Raw genomic sequence first — 17,605 nt, forward strand, 5'->3', positions numbered from 1 at the left:
GTATTTTCAACTCTGGGAGCATGATATCAAACGAACCCGAATTTCGATTTACAGTAAAAAAGAAATGCATTCCCGTTATCCCGTGGAACCAAGAACAGTTTGCCATACTGTCGTATCAACCGTTTGTTTTGTTATTACATAAACTCGGCTTCCACATGCCAACGGATGCAAAGAGGATGTTCATCCGGATACCCGAATTTTGGACAGCGGATATCTTGTACGATACTGCGCTAAAACTTGGACCACTGGCAAAATGTAGGTGGCGTCAGGTCTTTCATTGTATATTGTCATTTATTTCATCTCCCTCAAAATTAGCTATGACCAAGTATGAACGGATATTACGCAACAAGGAACTCTTCGAGGAAAAACGGACGCAATTCGAGCCGCGGCAAACATCAGAGAATGACCTCGATGATTCCAACAGAATGGATGAATCCACACATACTAACAGGTTAATGATTTTTTGATTTATTGTTGTTGAAATCGAAACCTAATATTTCCCCCAATGTGATAAGGTTTAGGGTGATTATTACTATTGCCCAATGTAGCCCAGTATTTCAGTTCATATTTTTCTATAAGAATGAGAATTCCCAGTTTACGCAGATAGTTGAACCATCAATAACTGCTAATGTTTTACCGCAGATGTGCAACAGATGTCACTCTCAGTTGGGGACCCATGAATAGGTGAGGTTTCATTCGTCATATTCTTGACCGGTATGATTGATTTTCTTGTAGTGATGAATTCATATTTGTAATTACCAGCATGGCAATCCCACGACAGACGAGTTCATACACGTTTCGCCGATAGAAGGGAGTTCTCCAGATTCGATTTCTTCATCGCTTGCCTTTGATTCGTGGTTCTTCAATTTGGATGACAATTGATAATTCGCTTTCCACTTTTCAGCTCAATCTCGGCGAACCCATTCACGGACTGCACCAGAAGAGAATCTACCAGTTGATTGGGGTTTTTTTGTCAGTTTAAAATTGATTATTTTATCAAAATTCAAATCGGGGATGATATTAGGGGAAATATAAATAGCAAGACGGGTCTATGGTACTAGGTGAGGCCGTTTCGTCACTAAGTTGGTTAGGGGAGCGGTATATGAAAACAGTACGGAAGAAAGCAGAAGGGGAATTATTTCCTTGAAGCGTGAAAGAGACAGACTTATCAGGAGCGATCTTCGGCACTAGCGTATTGTGTTTTGTTTACAAACAAAACACAGTAGACTTCCAAGATGGCTGAAGAGTGGTTTTAGCCAAGGCGCCTAGAAGTATATCCTAAGGTGGGCCAACTTGCTAAAACGACTCTTCAGCCATCTTGGAAGTCTACTGTGTTTTGTTTGTAAACAATACACAATACGCTAATGGCGAAGCTCGCTCGTGATCAGTCTGTCTCTTTCACGCTACAAGCATATAATTCCCTTCTGCTTTCTTCCGTACTGTTTTCATATACCGCTCCCCTAACCAACTTAGTGACGAAACGGCCTCACCTAGTACCATAGACCCGTCTTGGTTTTAGCAAGTTGGCCCAGCTTAGGATATACTTCTACGCGCCTTGATAAATAGTACGTTTCATGTGTTACTGTGACAGGCAGGGTTGTCAACTATTATTTTAAAAAATCAGGGAGAATGGAAATAAAAATCAGGATGCTCATATTGTGTTGCCCGGATATTTCGAGCCGATTTTTGGCATCACCAAAACGCGAAATTATGCGTCCCTCAAATTTCGTTCGCAATATGGCCATGTTCGTTCGTGTTGTGTGGCACGTGGCGCCGTCCTGCTGAAACCACTGTCATCCGAATCCTTATCTTCAATTTGTGGCAAAAAAAATCGGTTGACAAGCGGCCATAGCGCTCACCATTCACAGTTACCGTCTCGCCGTCCTCATTTTCAAAGAAATACGGCCCGATGACTCCACCAGACCATAATGCGCACCAAACAGTGATTTTTTGCGGATGCAATGGCCTCTCAACAATCACGTGTAGATTTTCTGAGCCCCATATACGGAAATTTTGGGTGTTCACATAGCCACCGAGCTCGAAATGTGCCTCATCGCTGAAGAAAATTTGATGCGAAAATTCAGCATTTTGCTGCTGTTGTTCGTTCACCCAGTCCAGTTTGTTCGAATTAACGCACTACATTAACGATTGTGTGCTCTGTAGGCCGTCCATGACGACCAAAATCCGTCCGTAGTGCTCGAAAAACATTTGCCGGTTTTTCATCATTTTTATAGTATAATTTAACAAAATTAACACGTTGTGCGATGCTAAAACGATCCATATTGAAAAATGGCAGGCATTCAACTAACGATATCACGCTTTGGTTGACAGCTATGTCAAACGGTTGTCAGCGCAGGGCTGTATACTTTTGGAAGCCCGAAATGGAAAACCCTGTATATTCTGAATGATATTTTGGTTGAAATGCAAGAAGATCATTAGATAAATAGTTAAGTTAGGGTCAGGACTATGTCTATTGAAACAACATCGAATAAAAATTTTCATTCAAATTTCAACAACTTAAAATTGCTTCCAGGTCAGGTCAGGTGATTGTTCGATATTGTTACCACAAACATGGTTCATGACCGTGTGGTAATCTAAAACTTTTGAAGCTTCGCATGGCAGATGGAAAATGTACAATGCATTTTCTTAAAGATTTCACCAACGACACGACCGCAACCTTAGGTAGATGTCCAATATATCAACGACTAAAAACTGATAGAGACAGACAATCATTCATAAAAATTAACAACGCAGACATTGACATGGAAAATCGTTCGGCAGTGCCATATTCGCTTCAGCTGAGCAAAACATTCAATGCTCATATTAATGTTCTGTGGTTTGATGAAGAGCTACAAATACATTTGCAACAACGAAATTTATATTGATATTCTTCATTTAATTTGTCTACTTTACGACAACAATATATTCCTTTTTTCACTTCAAATCCGTTAATGAAATACATCGGGAATGGAATACAAAGAATGGTTTGTGTTTTTTTTTTCAATCGTCATCGACTTGGCGCTCTATTCCTCGATATGTCAAACACAAGAGTAACGAATGTTTCACGTATATGTAGATCGTTAAAACGTTTAAACACACTTACAATACATTAGTTATTTTTCATTTAACAACCAACATATTCACTAGAAATAATTTTTCTGGCAAAACAACGTTTGCCGGGTCAGCTAGTAGATTTATAAAATTAAGTTACTGGTATTTTAGGAATTTTTCATACACCACACCTTAAATCAGATAGTTAGATTTCGAGTCACAAGTTTGAGAATAAAATAGTGGATACGTTCTTACAAAAAAAAATCGCAATTAAAAATAGTCATATGATACTGACAATTGTTATTTTAGGTTTAAGATTTGAAACAATCGAAGAGGTTGGGTAAATTCGGTTGTTTATTATTTATTATTATTTTATTTATTATTATTTATTATTTGCAATATGAGTTTTTGATCCTTAAGTTATAATTTTATACACCGAGGGCCATTCAAAAATATTATGTAATTGTTTCAAACTGACGGTAACTGTAAGCATCCAATATAGATGATGCGCGTGTTTCCAATGAAACTTAATTCAGAATCTTTCCCATTCTCTAACCATTTTGAATAATTAACATAATCATCTAACACTCCAATCAATTCGCTTCTAGCGAACGCATCACGAATTTGCCAGGGCCATCGAAAGTAGCCCATCCGAGTAAAAGCCCTAGCGGAAGATCACCGGTGCTCCATTCCCTCGTCACGATGGAGGCCTCGCATGATGAGCTGACCGATGGACTGCAGCTGCAGCAGTCGAATGACAACGAAGAGATGGATCACTGCGATGGACCTGTTCTTGTGGAGCAAGACGATATGATGTAAGTTTCCCCCATGTCCTTATTGACAGCGAGACGAGGGTATGCTTGTGAGTTAGCCACAAATGTCGAACAACAGCTAAATGTTGAAATTGATTAGGAAGTGGGCTAAATTGCGGATCCGACGTCTTCCACTCCTCCGCACATTTCAGAAGGAGGAGTGCCTTCAGATGAGAAAACAAAGTAACTGTGAGAGCAAACTATATCTTTATTAAGTTGTATTAGCTGAAAGCTCCTCGGGCCTTGACCTATTCCACTGGTTTGTGCCATTGTACGCGATTTTCTATATCTGCGATGAGTGCCTTTTATTGCTTTTTCCTTCACGCTATAAACAAACAATTCGCTGCCTCCGGTTTTTGCAGGCGCTGTGTTGTTTTTATTCTCTTCATTACAATTTTTTGCCTGATTAATCGATTCAAAGTGAAATCGATTCATTGATAAAGTTGTTCGATGTTACACATTATTTCATTCAGTTACCATTCATTAGTGCTATGATTGCTGTTTCGCCAGTGGCCATTGAAGAAATTGTTGGCTGCATTCATTAGGCTTTGTTCAAAGTTATACTCGCGTCGGACTGCGTTTGATTTTTGTGCATACAATGATACAAACTCGAATTCGTACTCCACCATGTAGATCTTTTTTTCATTCTTCTGTAAGTCGAAAACAAGCTTTCCGAACATTCTATTCATATTAAGTCATAGTGTCGTATAAGAGGCCCCACAGACTGCGGACTGATTTGTCAACCGATAGTTAGGTCGGCTTCTTAATCAGTACGGAGAGGTATGCATGTGCGCACATTACGCCGATTCAGTTGGGTCGGTTTTTGCACCAGAAGGCCGACCCAACCAAACTGTTGGTTGACAGAAAGTCTGTAGTATGCGGGGGCTTTAAGAGTTCAAAGGTTTGCTATCTGTTTTCTAAATAATGGTTTTTATTTCTCTTAGAATGGGGAATCTATGTGCGAATGTATGCTAATTTACTCAAACTCGTATTCGCACGGTGGCTGAAATTTCAGTTCGATTCCGAAAGCCTTGATCAATTTCAGAATTCCATTTTTGGTATGGTAACTCTTGTTCATTGCAACTATCTTAAGCAGTTTTTAGCCGTTATCTACGAGTTTTTTTTGGTGTATTCGGAAGGAATACCCATTCATTCATTCTTCTTGAAGTGGATTTAAAAATCGTCATTTTTAGAAATCTGCATGGTGCATGGTGTACGAATTCGAATTTGTATCACTGTAGATAGAATGTTTAGGGAAAGTGGCCATGACAACACATGCGAAAATGTTTCTCACAGTTATTTGAGAGATTTCGAATTTGAATTTTTTGTCTCTATGAATGGTTGGGTTAGGTTGATTCCTACAGAAAATTAACAAGTTTTTCTACTCATGGTTGTTTCTGACTAAAGCAGTTATTATGTTGACGTTGGAGAATATTGAATTAAGGGCAAACATTTATTTAACGAACAACCATTGAACTAACGTTACAACCTCTACAGTGTGTTATGTAAACTGTATCAATGAGGGACATATGTGATAGTTTGGGAACTGCAGGTAAGACAGACGGGTAGTTGCTTGATAGTTAACTATTAAATGTCAAATCAATGATGAAGAAACCCTTTCCTACATGTTGTTGTTTAATTATATTTCAACCACTGTTAAACATCCTGTCAAAAGTGGAAAATGCAGAAATAAATTAAAAATTGTTGATGTCGAAGGGGCTCTAGAAATACATTCTATTTTTTAAAAGGTGCTTTTAATTGTATGTAATCTTATCTGCGGTTGCTCCATGGCATCGTGCCCGTGCTTAGCTGTTTTCATTTTTGTGGTAAGTCCTTCGTCTGCCTGTTATATGGCTGTTCTGAGATGTAATGCAATGTGTTCCTGGAAAGTAGCCAGAAAGCAACGTAAAGGGTGTGTCACATCAAATTGCATCACGGAAAAAACGCTGTAGAAATTCGCCCAGTAGACCGATCCTTTTGAAAATTTTAGACAGTAAAATAAAAACTATTAAACAACTTTTGGCATTTTCTTTTTATTCATACTTCGAGCCCAAGCCCGTATGCTCGCACCTTCCTCTTTACCCCGTCCATAAGGTTCTGTACAACGTCAGGTTGTAGTTTTTTTTGAACAGAAATACATTTTCTCTTGAAGTCCGCCTCCGATTCGACAACTTTTGGGTTTTTCCGGAGGGCCTGCTTCATAATCGCCCAATATTTCTCTATTGGGCGAAGCTCCGGCGCGTTGGGCGGGTTCATTTCCTTTGGCACGGTGACCCCGTTGGCTTCGTACCACTCCAACACCTCCTTTGAATAGTGGCACGAAGCGAGATCCGGCCAGAAGATGGTCGGGCCCTCGTGCTGCTTCAATAGTGGTAGTAAGCGCTTCTGTAGGCACTCCATAAGGTAAACCGATGGTTAGGTTCTCGAAGTATCGTTTTAGTACTTTGCTGACCGTGGATTGGACGATTCCCAGCATCTTACCGATGTCCCGATGTGACAACTCCAGATTCTCGAAATGAGTGCACAGGATTAATTCACGACGCTCTTTTTCGTTCGACGACATTTTTCCAAATTTACGAAAAATTGACAGTGAAGCATGGCCAACGTGATCTATACACTTTTATCTGATTATAAGCGAAAGCTGAAGATATAATTCCTAAAAATTAAATTTCTACAGCGTTTTTTCCGTGATGCAATTTGATGTGACACACTCTTTAACTGTACACAAAAAGATCGTGCGCATTATCCAACGTCACACTGGAAATGGAAAAAAGTTTTATGTGATGAAAATGTGTTGTATCAGACATTGCATCACCAACAGGGCCTGTCTTCTAAGCCAAATTAAGTCGTCTTGTGGCGAGAACTTTTATTTGATGACAATATCAACAATGGACTGTACAGATGAAGGATAACTTTTCGCTGCCTTTCGTTACATTACATCAACGAAGAATCGCTGTTGTTGCCGGTTAATTTAGGAGACGTGTCCCGCAACCTTCCATAGTTTATTTTTCCATTACTATTTTAGTGATGCGGTTGTCGAAATAAAAACCATAAAAATAGGTTATGCGACTTTCGTAAAGTTCGAGCGTCAAACAGTGAACTGTATTTCCTACAACGTCGTACGATTGTGCTGGCAATGGGTTATTCAATGCTTCTTGACGTAGAATTACAGAGACACGAAAGAATAATGAATCTAATTTTGGGCGCTTATTCTTCAGTCTTCTCTTGATGTATTCATGAGATTCTGCACCAAACGATTAGGAAACTCTCTAACATTCTGTTGCAATATAGGAAAGTATTAGTTTTACCGATTGTTATGTCGTTAAAATAGCGTTGAAATGAGAATTTCCAAATTTTCGCATACAACACAAGGCGTTTACCTAATGTAAACTGACCAGACGTCCAAAATGTCCCGCGTTAGATTACGTTCCGCGAAACGTCTCGCATTTGGCAAAAGAAGCTAAAATGTCCCGCGATATCAACATTTTTCAATATTAGAATTTGATCATGTTGATTTTCTTAAATGGATGAACTTCAAAAAACATTTATTTGGCAGATCGTTCAATGAATCCGAAGGTTAACTCGTTGAGCCAGTTTCATCGCACCGAACGTATACTTTTTGTTTAGAGAGTGTCAAGTAGAAACGACAGCAATAAAATTGGGATTTTTTTGTGTCCTATGGACCCGCAGGGACCGACGTGAGTCAGACGAAAAATTCATTCTCGGTCCTATAGTTCTTTCGGGGATCAATGTGTTAGATAAGCCGGAAGAACTAGTGGATGCTGGACAGGAAGAGGCAGAGATGTTTGATGAAGTATTGTAAATAAAGTGCCAGGCGGACTTGCGGCCGGAACCTCAACCATGGCCGATGAAAAGGTAAATGTCGGCATGTTCTTTAACCTTTACGTGGCTTTAGCGGTCAGCTGTTTCTCCGTTTTGCTATGAAGTTATTGAAGGAAATCTTCCGTTTGAAGTTCGCCCAATTTTTTTCTATCCCTCGCAGCTGGGGGATGTTGGTAAGGTTGGCGGTTTTCGCTACGAAGTTTATTTTCAGCCGATTCAACTCCTCCATTGATCTCTCAGCTGCGTGATACCTCTTATGAAAGCGGCAACTTCCGAAAGGCACTTTGTGTATATCTCTGCGTTCACCACAAGACTCGAAAAAAGTACGGCTTGGACATTCCCTCAGCGCCGATCGTCAGCCAGAGACGTCAATGCTTACCTCATTTGTGGGGTACCTGGTCCCCTGCCATTCGTTGAATTCTAGCGTCAACTAGGTTTCATCATTCATTATGAGCACGACATAGTGCTTCGCCGGAAAGAAGTTTTTCACCAGCACCTCCAGCTACTTCATCTGACCTCTTCTGACGCTTCCGCATAAAAATGTTCATTCTGACCAGACACTTCTCCACTGTTTGGCTGGTTGTTTCGATCTCCCGGCTTGAGGAGCGGCAGGGAAAGATGTTGTAAATACCAAATCGGTTATATCCGGTGGACACGAAGTGTCTCAGGATGTTCATCTTCTTCGCTGGAGCTGGCAGTGTGAAAAATTATAAAGTTGCTTGAAGGCATTCGCCAAGGCTGCTGCGAATTAACAGCGTTGAATCATTTTTGTTGAAGGCCTAATAAACATAAGATTCAAGGAAAATTTGTTCCATTGTATTATCTTATCTAGTTTTTTTCCATCGCCATCCGAAATTAGTCAATTTTTCTAATGCATGCGTGCATTAGAATGCATTCCATTCGGAAATTTGAAAAAATTTTGTTGAATTCGAATCGTGGTTCCCAGGCTTAAATGCTCTGACTGATCGAGTTTTTTTCAAACGTAAGCAAAATTTGTACCACTGAAAAATTACAAGATGAAAGAAATAATACAGATCAGGTTCAATTGCAAGGACACATGTTCTGAATTTCATGAATAAATGTTATGTTCAAATGACGTATATACATAATGTTTTTTTTGGGTGTCCCGCATTAGACCTCTGATCATCTGGTCACTTTAACCTAATGGGTATTAGAAAATCAGGCACCGAGACAATATAAGCTGGGGGTGCACTTGTATCCGAGCGAGAAATATAAAAGAACTTGTAGGATGAAGTCTATCAACAGCTTTACCCTTCGATGATCCGACGACTTCAAAATAAAACGCGAAGCAAAATATTTTTTTTCAGGCATATGATGTTTGTCCATTAAGCGCACTAATGTGTGTTTTCGATAAAAGTGGTAAAGCCTGTCCACGTTAAATTTCGGACACTTTTCTTTCAGTGTAGTTTATGAAATATTTCACTAATCAATGCAATATTTCACTTACATGACAGCTGAAATTCTCCTCTTTATTTCGATGTCCAACATGTTTACATTCTTCTTCAGTTTGGTAAAACGGCGTCGAACCAAGTGGAAGTACGCAAACGCATTTTGCGCGAACGGCAGCAAAATCCAACTCTGTCGGTACGCGATCTTGGCAGAAAGTCTAAACTGCCGAAAAGTACCGTGTTTAGTGTGTGCAAATCGTGGATGTGGATCGGAAGGTTGGAAGCCGAAATTCACCGAACTGTCCAGAACATCACCCAGTGGAAAAGGGCTGGGCTCTGATTAAGCGAAAACTATTCGAAACTAAGAAGAAAGCGAATGGCATTAATGATTTCAAGAGGAGATGGAAAATTGCCGCCGCCAGCATATCTGAGGATACTGTACGGAACCTGAAGGCAGATGTTCCCATAAAAGTTCGCGAATTTCACAGACAACGTAATTAACATCGAAGTAAGCTTGTTTTAGATCTTAGTCTATTTTACTGAAATAAACAATCGGTTTTTTTGTATTACGTGAATTTTTGTTTTACTGGCATCATCTTGGTGTCCGAAATTTAACGTGGACAGGCTTTATCATCTTGGAGCAATTTCAATTTTGAGGCACGGGATTCATTCTCTAGCTCTTGTAAATTCCCATCGTAGAGACCCATAAACGATTCAATCATAACATTGATGCTTATTAGATTGGAAAAGTTTCTAGAATTGAGTTCAACATTCCTGCCACCTGGAGCCGAATCATTGAAATTGAATCTGTTTTCATCTGCTTGACCAGCTCCACGTATTGTACATTTCACAATAAAAAAAAATCAGTATCTATCTGTACCTTTGGACGAAAACCTGTAATCTGTACCGAAAAAATATGTACCTTTCCTTACGTGTGGCTACACTACTTGTTGGTCCTAAAATGCTGAACGTGCTTTGTGATTGGGCGAGTCGCCAAAGGCTTATCTGCATTTGGAATTGACTGTTGATATTCCTTTTTGTCGTTGTTCGCTCGTTTCGTGCCACATCGATCATCAAGATTGACTGAAAGTGGGCCAATCATCATTCTCCTTGCATAAAATAGCAGGTCCACGCGCCAATCGGCTATCTGGCCTTTTGTTCCCACACCCAGACTAGTCTTCGGCAGAAAAAATGCCTTTTCGTGTGCGAGGGAAATAAACAAATAAAAGCACTTTTTTCAAAAGCTTTCAAATGTTTGTATGTTTGTATGGGAGCAGGCATCTCTTTCTCTCAGACTGAACGTCAGCTTGGGATAGTATCCAAAAAAAAAGTCCAAACGATGTCAGCGGGGATCGAACCGTAATAATATCACATCACATTATAAAAAGAAGTTGGAAAGTGTTTTCTAAGTGTCAAAGGGAGAGCATAAACGTGAATCTATATCCTTCTTGGTCTGGACCGTCTATGTGGCTCGCTCGCATTGATCTTATATTGCTAAACCATATATATTATACAAATGCTATACCAGCATTTGAGAGTAGCACATTTTATGTTATTTTTAGGCACATTTAATGTAATAAATCGAGATCCCAAAACATGTGCTAAAAATTAATTTTGGGTGCAGCCATCGCCATTCGTCGGTCCTTGACAGGGTTAGGATCTTGTGGCTTTGAAAGCTAAGAACTGTCGATAACGGTTGACTTGATCCATGAAATCATAGTGCTCACTCGGAAGTACGCGTTTTTGGTCTTGACCACGTCCTCGATTGTCTTGCGAAGACGAGCGACTTTTCAGTCGAAGCATCTCCACTGAGAAACATTCAACTGCTGTAGGTGAGCGAGCTGCACCAGAAGGTTGCTTACTGCCGTATTTGTTCTCGATCGCGAATAGGGTAATAAGCATACGGAACAGATTTGAATTGTCCACTGCCATCCACAAATGTTTTAAGTTCCAAGTTAAGCAGGATCGTATCTTGGGAAATTGGTAACAAGGGGACATTCTGATGTTATCTAGATCCACCAGTGCTATACAGCTTCCACCGTACGAACCAGTCTTCAGGTATGCGATCATCCCAATCTAGCTTAGCTCTCCAATCGTTCTGCAGTTGTATTTTCCCTTAAACTACAACCGAGGCTACCAGTCCTAAAGAATTTTGCAATCACGAAGCTCAGAATCGTGCTCTATCGTTATGAACGTTTCGCCTGACAGTCACAGAAGACGAACAAAAAAGCGCTTTGATCGTTTTTCTTGATACAATGATTGACATTCGTTTAGCCTAGCGTCGTCCAATTAAAAAATGTCCGAAAAAAATTTCAAGAACATGTTTTTAATCGAGGCTTCTTTTGTTGTAGTGGTAGTATACCAGAACCACATTGACGAGAACAACACAGGGTGCGGCAGGAAAAAGTCGCTCGCATCTTCTTGATTGCGGAGAGAGTATAGGATCTACGAGTGACTCGTTCGAAGACATTGCTTTCTTTGATGAAGAAGGAATAAATGATATTCCTGTTCTCTGACGAAAAGCTGTTCAGAAGCGATACTGTGTCCATACTGTGGCCGCACAGACTGGTTCACTGGAAGTTTAAGTTTCAAACCAAACATCCACCCAGTGTCATGTTGGTGGCGTTCAACGGTTTAAAAATGCCGCCTGTTTTTTCCATTGAAGCTGGTGTTAAAATCAATACCGAAGTGTATATCGGTATTTTGAAGGACCAAGTGCTTGCATGAACCAACTTCTTTGAAGACCAACACGTTGACCTACAACAGGATGGAGCACCATCTCACAAGTTAAATCGGATCCAACGATGGCTGATGTGCTATTCAACGATGCTACAAACATGACGTTTTGGCTGAAATATTTTTGGCCTCTTAGCAGCTCAAACTTTAACCTGTTGGATTATTCAATTTGGGCGTACGTTGAGGCACAAGCCAGCGAAACATCTCACTGCAGTGGACCCCTCATAAAACTATTTCTAGCAAAATTTTACAAAACAGTGGATTTCAATTTTTGCGCTTGATGCTTTCCCTAAACTCTTGCTAGTAATAGGATTTATGTTTTCCTCACTGAACTGTATTTCTGTATTTGGTACACCGTTCTAGTTGTACTCAGCCCAACTCCATTTAGCGTCACTCTGATAGATAAACCGATCGTTCGATATCCTCCAACGAATTTTTGATTGAGAACTTTTTCATATTATTAACATCAGTGTTTTTTTCTCTTTTTCGTAATAAACAGTGCTTGCGAGACGGCATCGGTGACTTCTAACCTCACCAGGATGGACGTCAGCGACGAGGACGAGAAGCATGATATGATCCCGTAGAAGCGTTTGTGTATGCTCCTGTCCTGTGGGAGTATTGACAAAAATACATAAATAGTGACAACAAACTTCCAAACTTTAGCCGATAGTGCTAGTTGAATGTTTCTCAGTGGAGAAAAAAAGGGCAGTAATAGGATTTTGTTCATCGTAATTTCGTGGTCTCCGATTCGGTAGACAGAGGTATGTTATCTACAACGCTACGTCCATCACCCATTCGTCATTGAAGTGACGAATGGAATTTCTTTCTTATATGAAATATCATTTGGATTGTGCTCCGTAAATATAATGTTTCGAAATACGCACTCGATGTTATCTGTATAACCCGTAAACTCAGAAAACTGTTTTATAATTTTAGTGCTAGATTACAACCTTGGTATAAACGGTATCAATGATTTCCGAGTAGAACTCACTATTTGGCAAATTCCAAATGATAGTATTTAGTATCGAGCATCTAACTGCGCTGTCGGAGTTTCTCACCCAGGAATAAAATACACATGATATTAGGAACATAAATGCGAGTATGTCTTGTGATTATCATATATATGATAAATAAAAATGAAGAGGGTGCTGTTTCATCTGACAATTGAACGATCTGACGATTTGAATGTTTATTTTCTGATAGCAATATCTATCATGATAGATGATAGATATTCGCAAGATCGAGAAATATAGAGTTACTGGTTGATCACTTTTTCATCAAACCCATGTGTCATCAACGGCTACTGAATGATCAACTTCTGCGACCATTCTCGGGAGAGTTTGAATTCAGTATCCATGTCGATACATATGAATGTATCGCTACTTGTGACACCAACTTTCCACTGTTTAATATGATTTTCGTGCGATAAGTGCCAAAATAACTCGCGCGAAGAACTGTCAGACAGAAACGCATCTTCTGATACGAGAAATATATTTTTTTATATTGCAAAACAAACGCAGGCTATGCATTTCTAGGTAGTATTGGAATAGGTAGAGCTTGATTATACTTAATCAGTAAACTTCAATTATTAAATTTAAAGAACAAACACAGAAGTCTCCGCCTGAGGAAATATTCCGCCTTAAAACACAAACAACAAATATATTCGTATGAGATATTTTTTCAATATTTGAAGAAGAGCTGAAAGCTGATATGAGCAAATGTGATTTATATATTGAATTTAATTAAATGTTGAATGTTACATAACGCGAACTCGTGTTAAAGAGAATTCTATTAATGTGTTTTACACTTTAAGCTAACAGAGTAGACTTGGAAATATCATTGCGTATTGATTGTAAATTATGTAATTTATGTAAGGCAGAAATTATCATATCACGAGACTATTCTTCAAAACCAGATTTGTAATCGTTTGACGGAATAATAACTAAGATATCGTAAACAAAAAAGAATCGTTATATTATTGAAATATACGTATCATCAATGAATTGATAGTTTTTTTTGTATATATTATACATACATGCTGAATTATGTATCACATAACTTCCAAACATAGCACTAGAGTTAACATAAAATATTAGTTTGGAGAGGAGGATGGGGTAAACGCGTTGGGTAAGTTACGCTGAGTGGCCAAACAGATCTCTAAGACAGTTTTGTGATTTTTCTTACTCGGTTTTATTCGATAGTGTCAAAGATTCAGAGAGCAAAAACGCCATACAGTTACGGAGAAAGTTATTGAGGCTGTCAACATACCACGTGGACAGAAAGTGAATGATACCCCCTTCCTAGGATTGGGCGATCTTTAGAAAAAGATCGATTTTGACGGATCGATTTTCTAAACGGCATAGGGATCGATTCCCTGATTAAATTGGTACCAAAGAATCGATCTTTGCTGAATCGAATGCCTTTTTCCAATTTTTTTCCTTATTCTATATAAATGACGTCTTTTCTTCAACTCTAGATTTATCACTACCCAGCAATTCCAAATGAAATCGACAAATGACAAAACATGAGTATCTTTGATTCAAACGAAAGTTTGTATTCCGTTTGAGTTGGAGGAAATATGAGTTTTCCACAGCATTTGGGACATTTTTGACTCAATTGTAACTTTTGAAAAGGACGTATCGATTTTAGTAAGACGAATCTTTGATATTTTATATCTCAAAAACTATGGGTCATACCGAAATAGTGTCTTAGAAAGAGTTATAGAGTATTGATGTACAAATGTAAAGAAAACATACACTGAGAAAAACAATTAGTACTTTTACAAAAAAAAAATATTTAGTTTTCAATATCTAAAACAATTTAATTTTTAAATTTTCATTTAAAATAGACGTCATGTAAAAAAATTTAAAAAATGGGTGCAAGATGGTAAAATTGTTTTTGACGAACTTTGTGGAATATCGATTTTTTATGAATTTTCGAAACTTTGAGTTTTTGTATGTTAACAATCATTTTTATCCACAAATTATGAATCCTGATGTGATTTAAAGTATATAAGCTCTTTATAAATCACCTTCTAAATGCTTCCATCTTCGAGATACAGGTCGGACTCGATTATATATAGTCGACCATTTTTTTTCAACAATTATTTTCAAATCCTATACATAATCGAATCTCAAGAAAACAATTTTTTCATGTGATGTTCATACACATCAAACATTAATAGAAAAATAGCTTTTTTGTGATTCGATTATGTATTGGATTCGATGAAATTGCGATTATATATAATCGAGTCCGACCTGTATTTGAAAAACATTTCAATTTTGTTGTCTGTTTCAATTTTAATTTTTAAAATTTACATATGTATTTTTATTGTTTTTATTTTCTTGTATAAAATAGAAGTCATGTAGGAAATTTAAAAAAATTGTGTAAGATGGTAAAACTATTTTTGACGAACTATGGAATATCGATTTTTTATGAATTTAAGAAAAACCGAATTTTTGTTTGTTAACAGTCATTTTTAGCCACAAATTGTAAATTCTGATGTGATTTAAAACAAAAAATCTCTTTATCAATCTCCCTATAGATGCAGCCATTCTCGTGATATTTAACACTAAACCTACCGATGTTTCATGTAAGGTACACCGGGGTAAGTTGGAACGATTTTTTCGAAATTCAACTTGAAAGTTATCTTAAAAAGTCACTAAATCACTAAATTGAAATCTGTTTGCAGCATATACAAGGTATAACAGATGACTTTCAATAAAAAATAGGGATTCACACTGGATGCTTCGAAAAATATGAATTTTGAAAATGTTTAGTTTTCATATGCATTATTTCCCGTTGTATCGTAGAGCGGGGTAAGTTGAAACGCGGAATTATCATGAGTTTAATGTGCAGTTTTGCTTCTCGAACTATTTACAACTGATTTATAAAACACTAAATTGAAAGAATTTCATATATACATTTGGAAAAAAGGGGTTTTGTACACGTGAGATGTGGGGGAGTATTCTAATACACACAAAATGGACACACCATACTAGGAATTAATATACGAAACAATAACCTCAAGAATACTTTTTTAGACGGTCATGTCAGAGTAGTGTCACTCGAAACGGCCGCAATATTCAAATATTACGTAAAGTACTCAAAAAGGGAGGAGGGGATGGCTTGTCGAAAATTGTTTAGGAATAAATCCAACTAAATCTAAATATTTTTATGCAAATGACGATTTGTTTCATGTTGTGTAGGGAAGAAGGAGTATAAAATAGTAAAAAATTGCGTTACGTAGTATTTGAGCGACCCCTAGTTGCAAAACTAACAAATTTTACTGGTATTATGTCTGTGTGTTCAGAAATTATGTAGATCATACTGAGGGACGAAATATAAATGATTCATATTTTTCAAATTTATTATCATTCATGCATACAGCAATCATCGACAAATAACGTCCGGCATCTGCAGTAGTGTTTTAAAAATAGTCGATTTTCACTGGTTTCAACTTACCCCAGGGTCGGAAAAAACATGGGGTGAGTTCAAATGCTCAGAGCTGTAAGGAAAAAGATTTTTCAGTTTAGTTTTCAAAACCACTACACTTGATTATCCCTATTTGATTACCTGACGTGCGATTCTGGCGGTATTTTTGAAAAATCAGTGTTTTTGGACCGATTCAGTCAGCATGCAAAAATGTTTGTTTTGATTTCACGGATCAAGTAAGAGTAAACAAAGGCGCGGATTGCGTTAATGCATTCCAATATTTTGGTAATGGCTGTCATAAGGTGAGCTGAAAGGTAATGTTTACTTTATATATTTTATCGCGTCAATCCATCATTCCTAGTGAAAGTTATGATTTCCGTTTAAACTTACCCCGAATTTCATCTTGCCCCGGTGTACCTTATACCTATTCCTACCAAAGCGGGTCAAGTGACCCTTTAGGAATAGTTAGTGAACAATGACTCGATTTTTATAGTTTTGTTGAGAAACGTGACATACCATATTTCTCCTGTATATTTCAACATTTTTAGGATAACAATTATTAGCAAAATAATGAAATTACAATTTTTGACACGCAAAATAGCCCTGTAGCTTGGAAATGGTTACTGTTAGCTCGCTTGGATAGTCAGCAATACAATAAATTCTAATCATTCACTATTCATTCACAAATACAGCAAAATATATAAAGCAACAGCAAAAATGTGTAATGCAATGGTTTTATATCACAACCACACATACAAATATTTCTGATATCATAACAGTTCGGCTGAATAGTTTATAAGGTAACACAATAAAACTTTTTTTTTTTTGCAAAATTCATTTGTATTACTTGACATAATTGCCTTCGATGGCGATTTTTTTTTCGATATCATTTCTATAGTACTCTTTCGGGTTTTCCTCAAAGTAGGCCTCAGTTTCGGTAATCACTTCATCATCGGTCTTAAATTTCTTGCCAGCGAGCATTCTCTTCAGGTTTGCGAACAGAAAATTGTTGCTGGGGGCCAGATCTGGAAAATACGGTGGATGCGGAAGCAATTCGAAGCCCAATTCATGCAATTACACACGAAATTCGGGGTTTTCCATTTTTTTCACAATAACAAAAGTTGCTTCACTCTCAATGCTGTAACTCACGAACCAATCGATCGATTGCTGTCAAATTTTGATACGTATCTATTGAAAGATGGTGCTTTGTGATAGTCAAGTAGATTTTTGCAAGAGGCGCCATCTAGACGACAACCTTTTGATCGACAACTATTTCAGCCGAACTATTATGAATGTTTGCACGGGTCAAATGACCCGTTG

The 17,605-nt window shown here is 38.0% G+C and overlaps 1 protein-coding gene across 10 annotated transcripts in view; it reads left to right on the forward strand.

Moving 5' to 3' along the window:
- The window catches only part of LOC129775282 (protein timeless), a 34,951-nt gene extending 21,117 nt beyond the window's left edge, over positions 1–13,834 (forward strand). The window contains exons 11-16 of one of the 10 annotated variants that reach the window (XR_008742911.1): positions 55–255; positions 316–451; positions 643–684; positions 3,660–3,866; positions 12,351–12,612; positions 12,788–13,834. Coding sequence is in view for 8 of the 10 variants with exons in the window: in XM_055779812.1 (XP_055635787.1) it covers positions 55–255; positions 316–451; positions 643–684; positions 3,660–3,866; positions 12,351–12,435 (671 nt within the window). In the remaining 2 variants the exon portion in view is untranslated. Of the gene's footprint in view, positions 1–54; positions 256–315; positions 452–515; positions 685–735; positions 3,867–12,350 lie in introns of those variants that run through there. The other 9 variants (XR_008742912.1, XM_055779812.1, XM_055779814.1 and 6 more) reach the window with 9 other exon arrangements.
- The last annotated feature ends 3,771 nt before the right edge of the window (positions 13,835–17,605 follow it).

This window comes from Toxorhynchites rutilus, chromosome 3 (assembly GCF_029784135.1).
Source record: "Toxorhynchites rutilus septentrionalis strain SRP chromosome 3, ASM2978413v1, whole genome shotgun sequence".
Taxonomy (NCBI): Eukaryota; Metazoa; Arthropoda; class Insecta; order Diptera; family Culicidae; genus Toxorhynchites; species Toxorhynchites rutilus.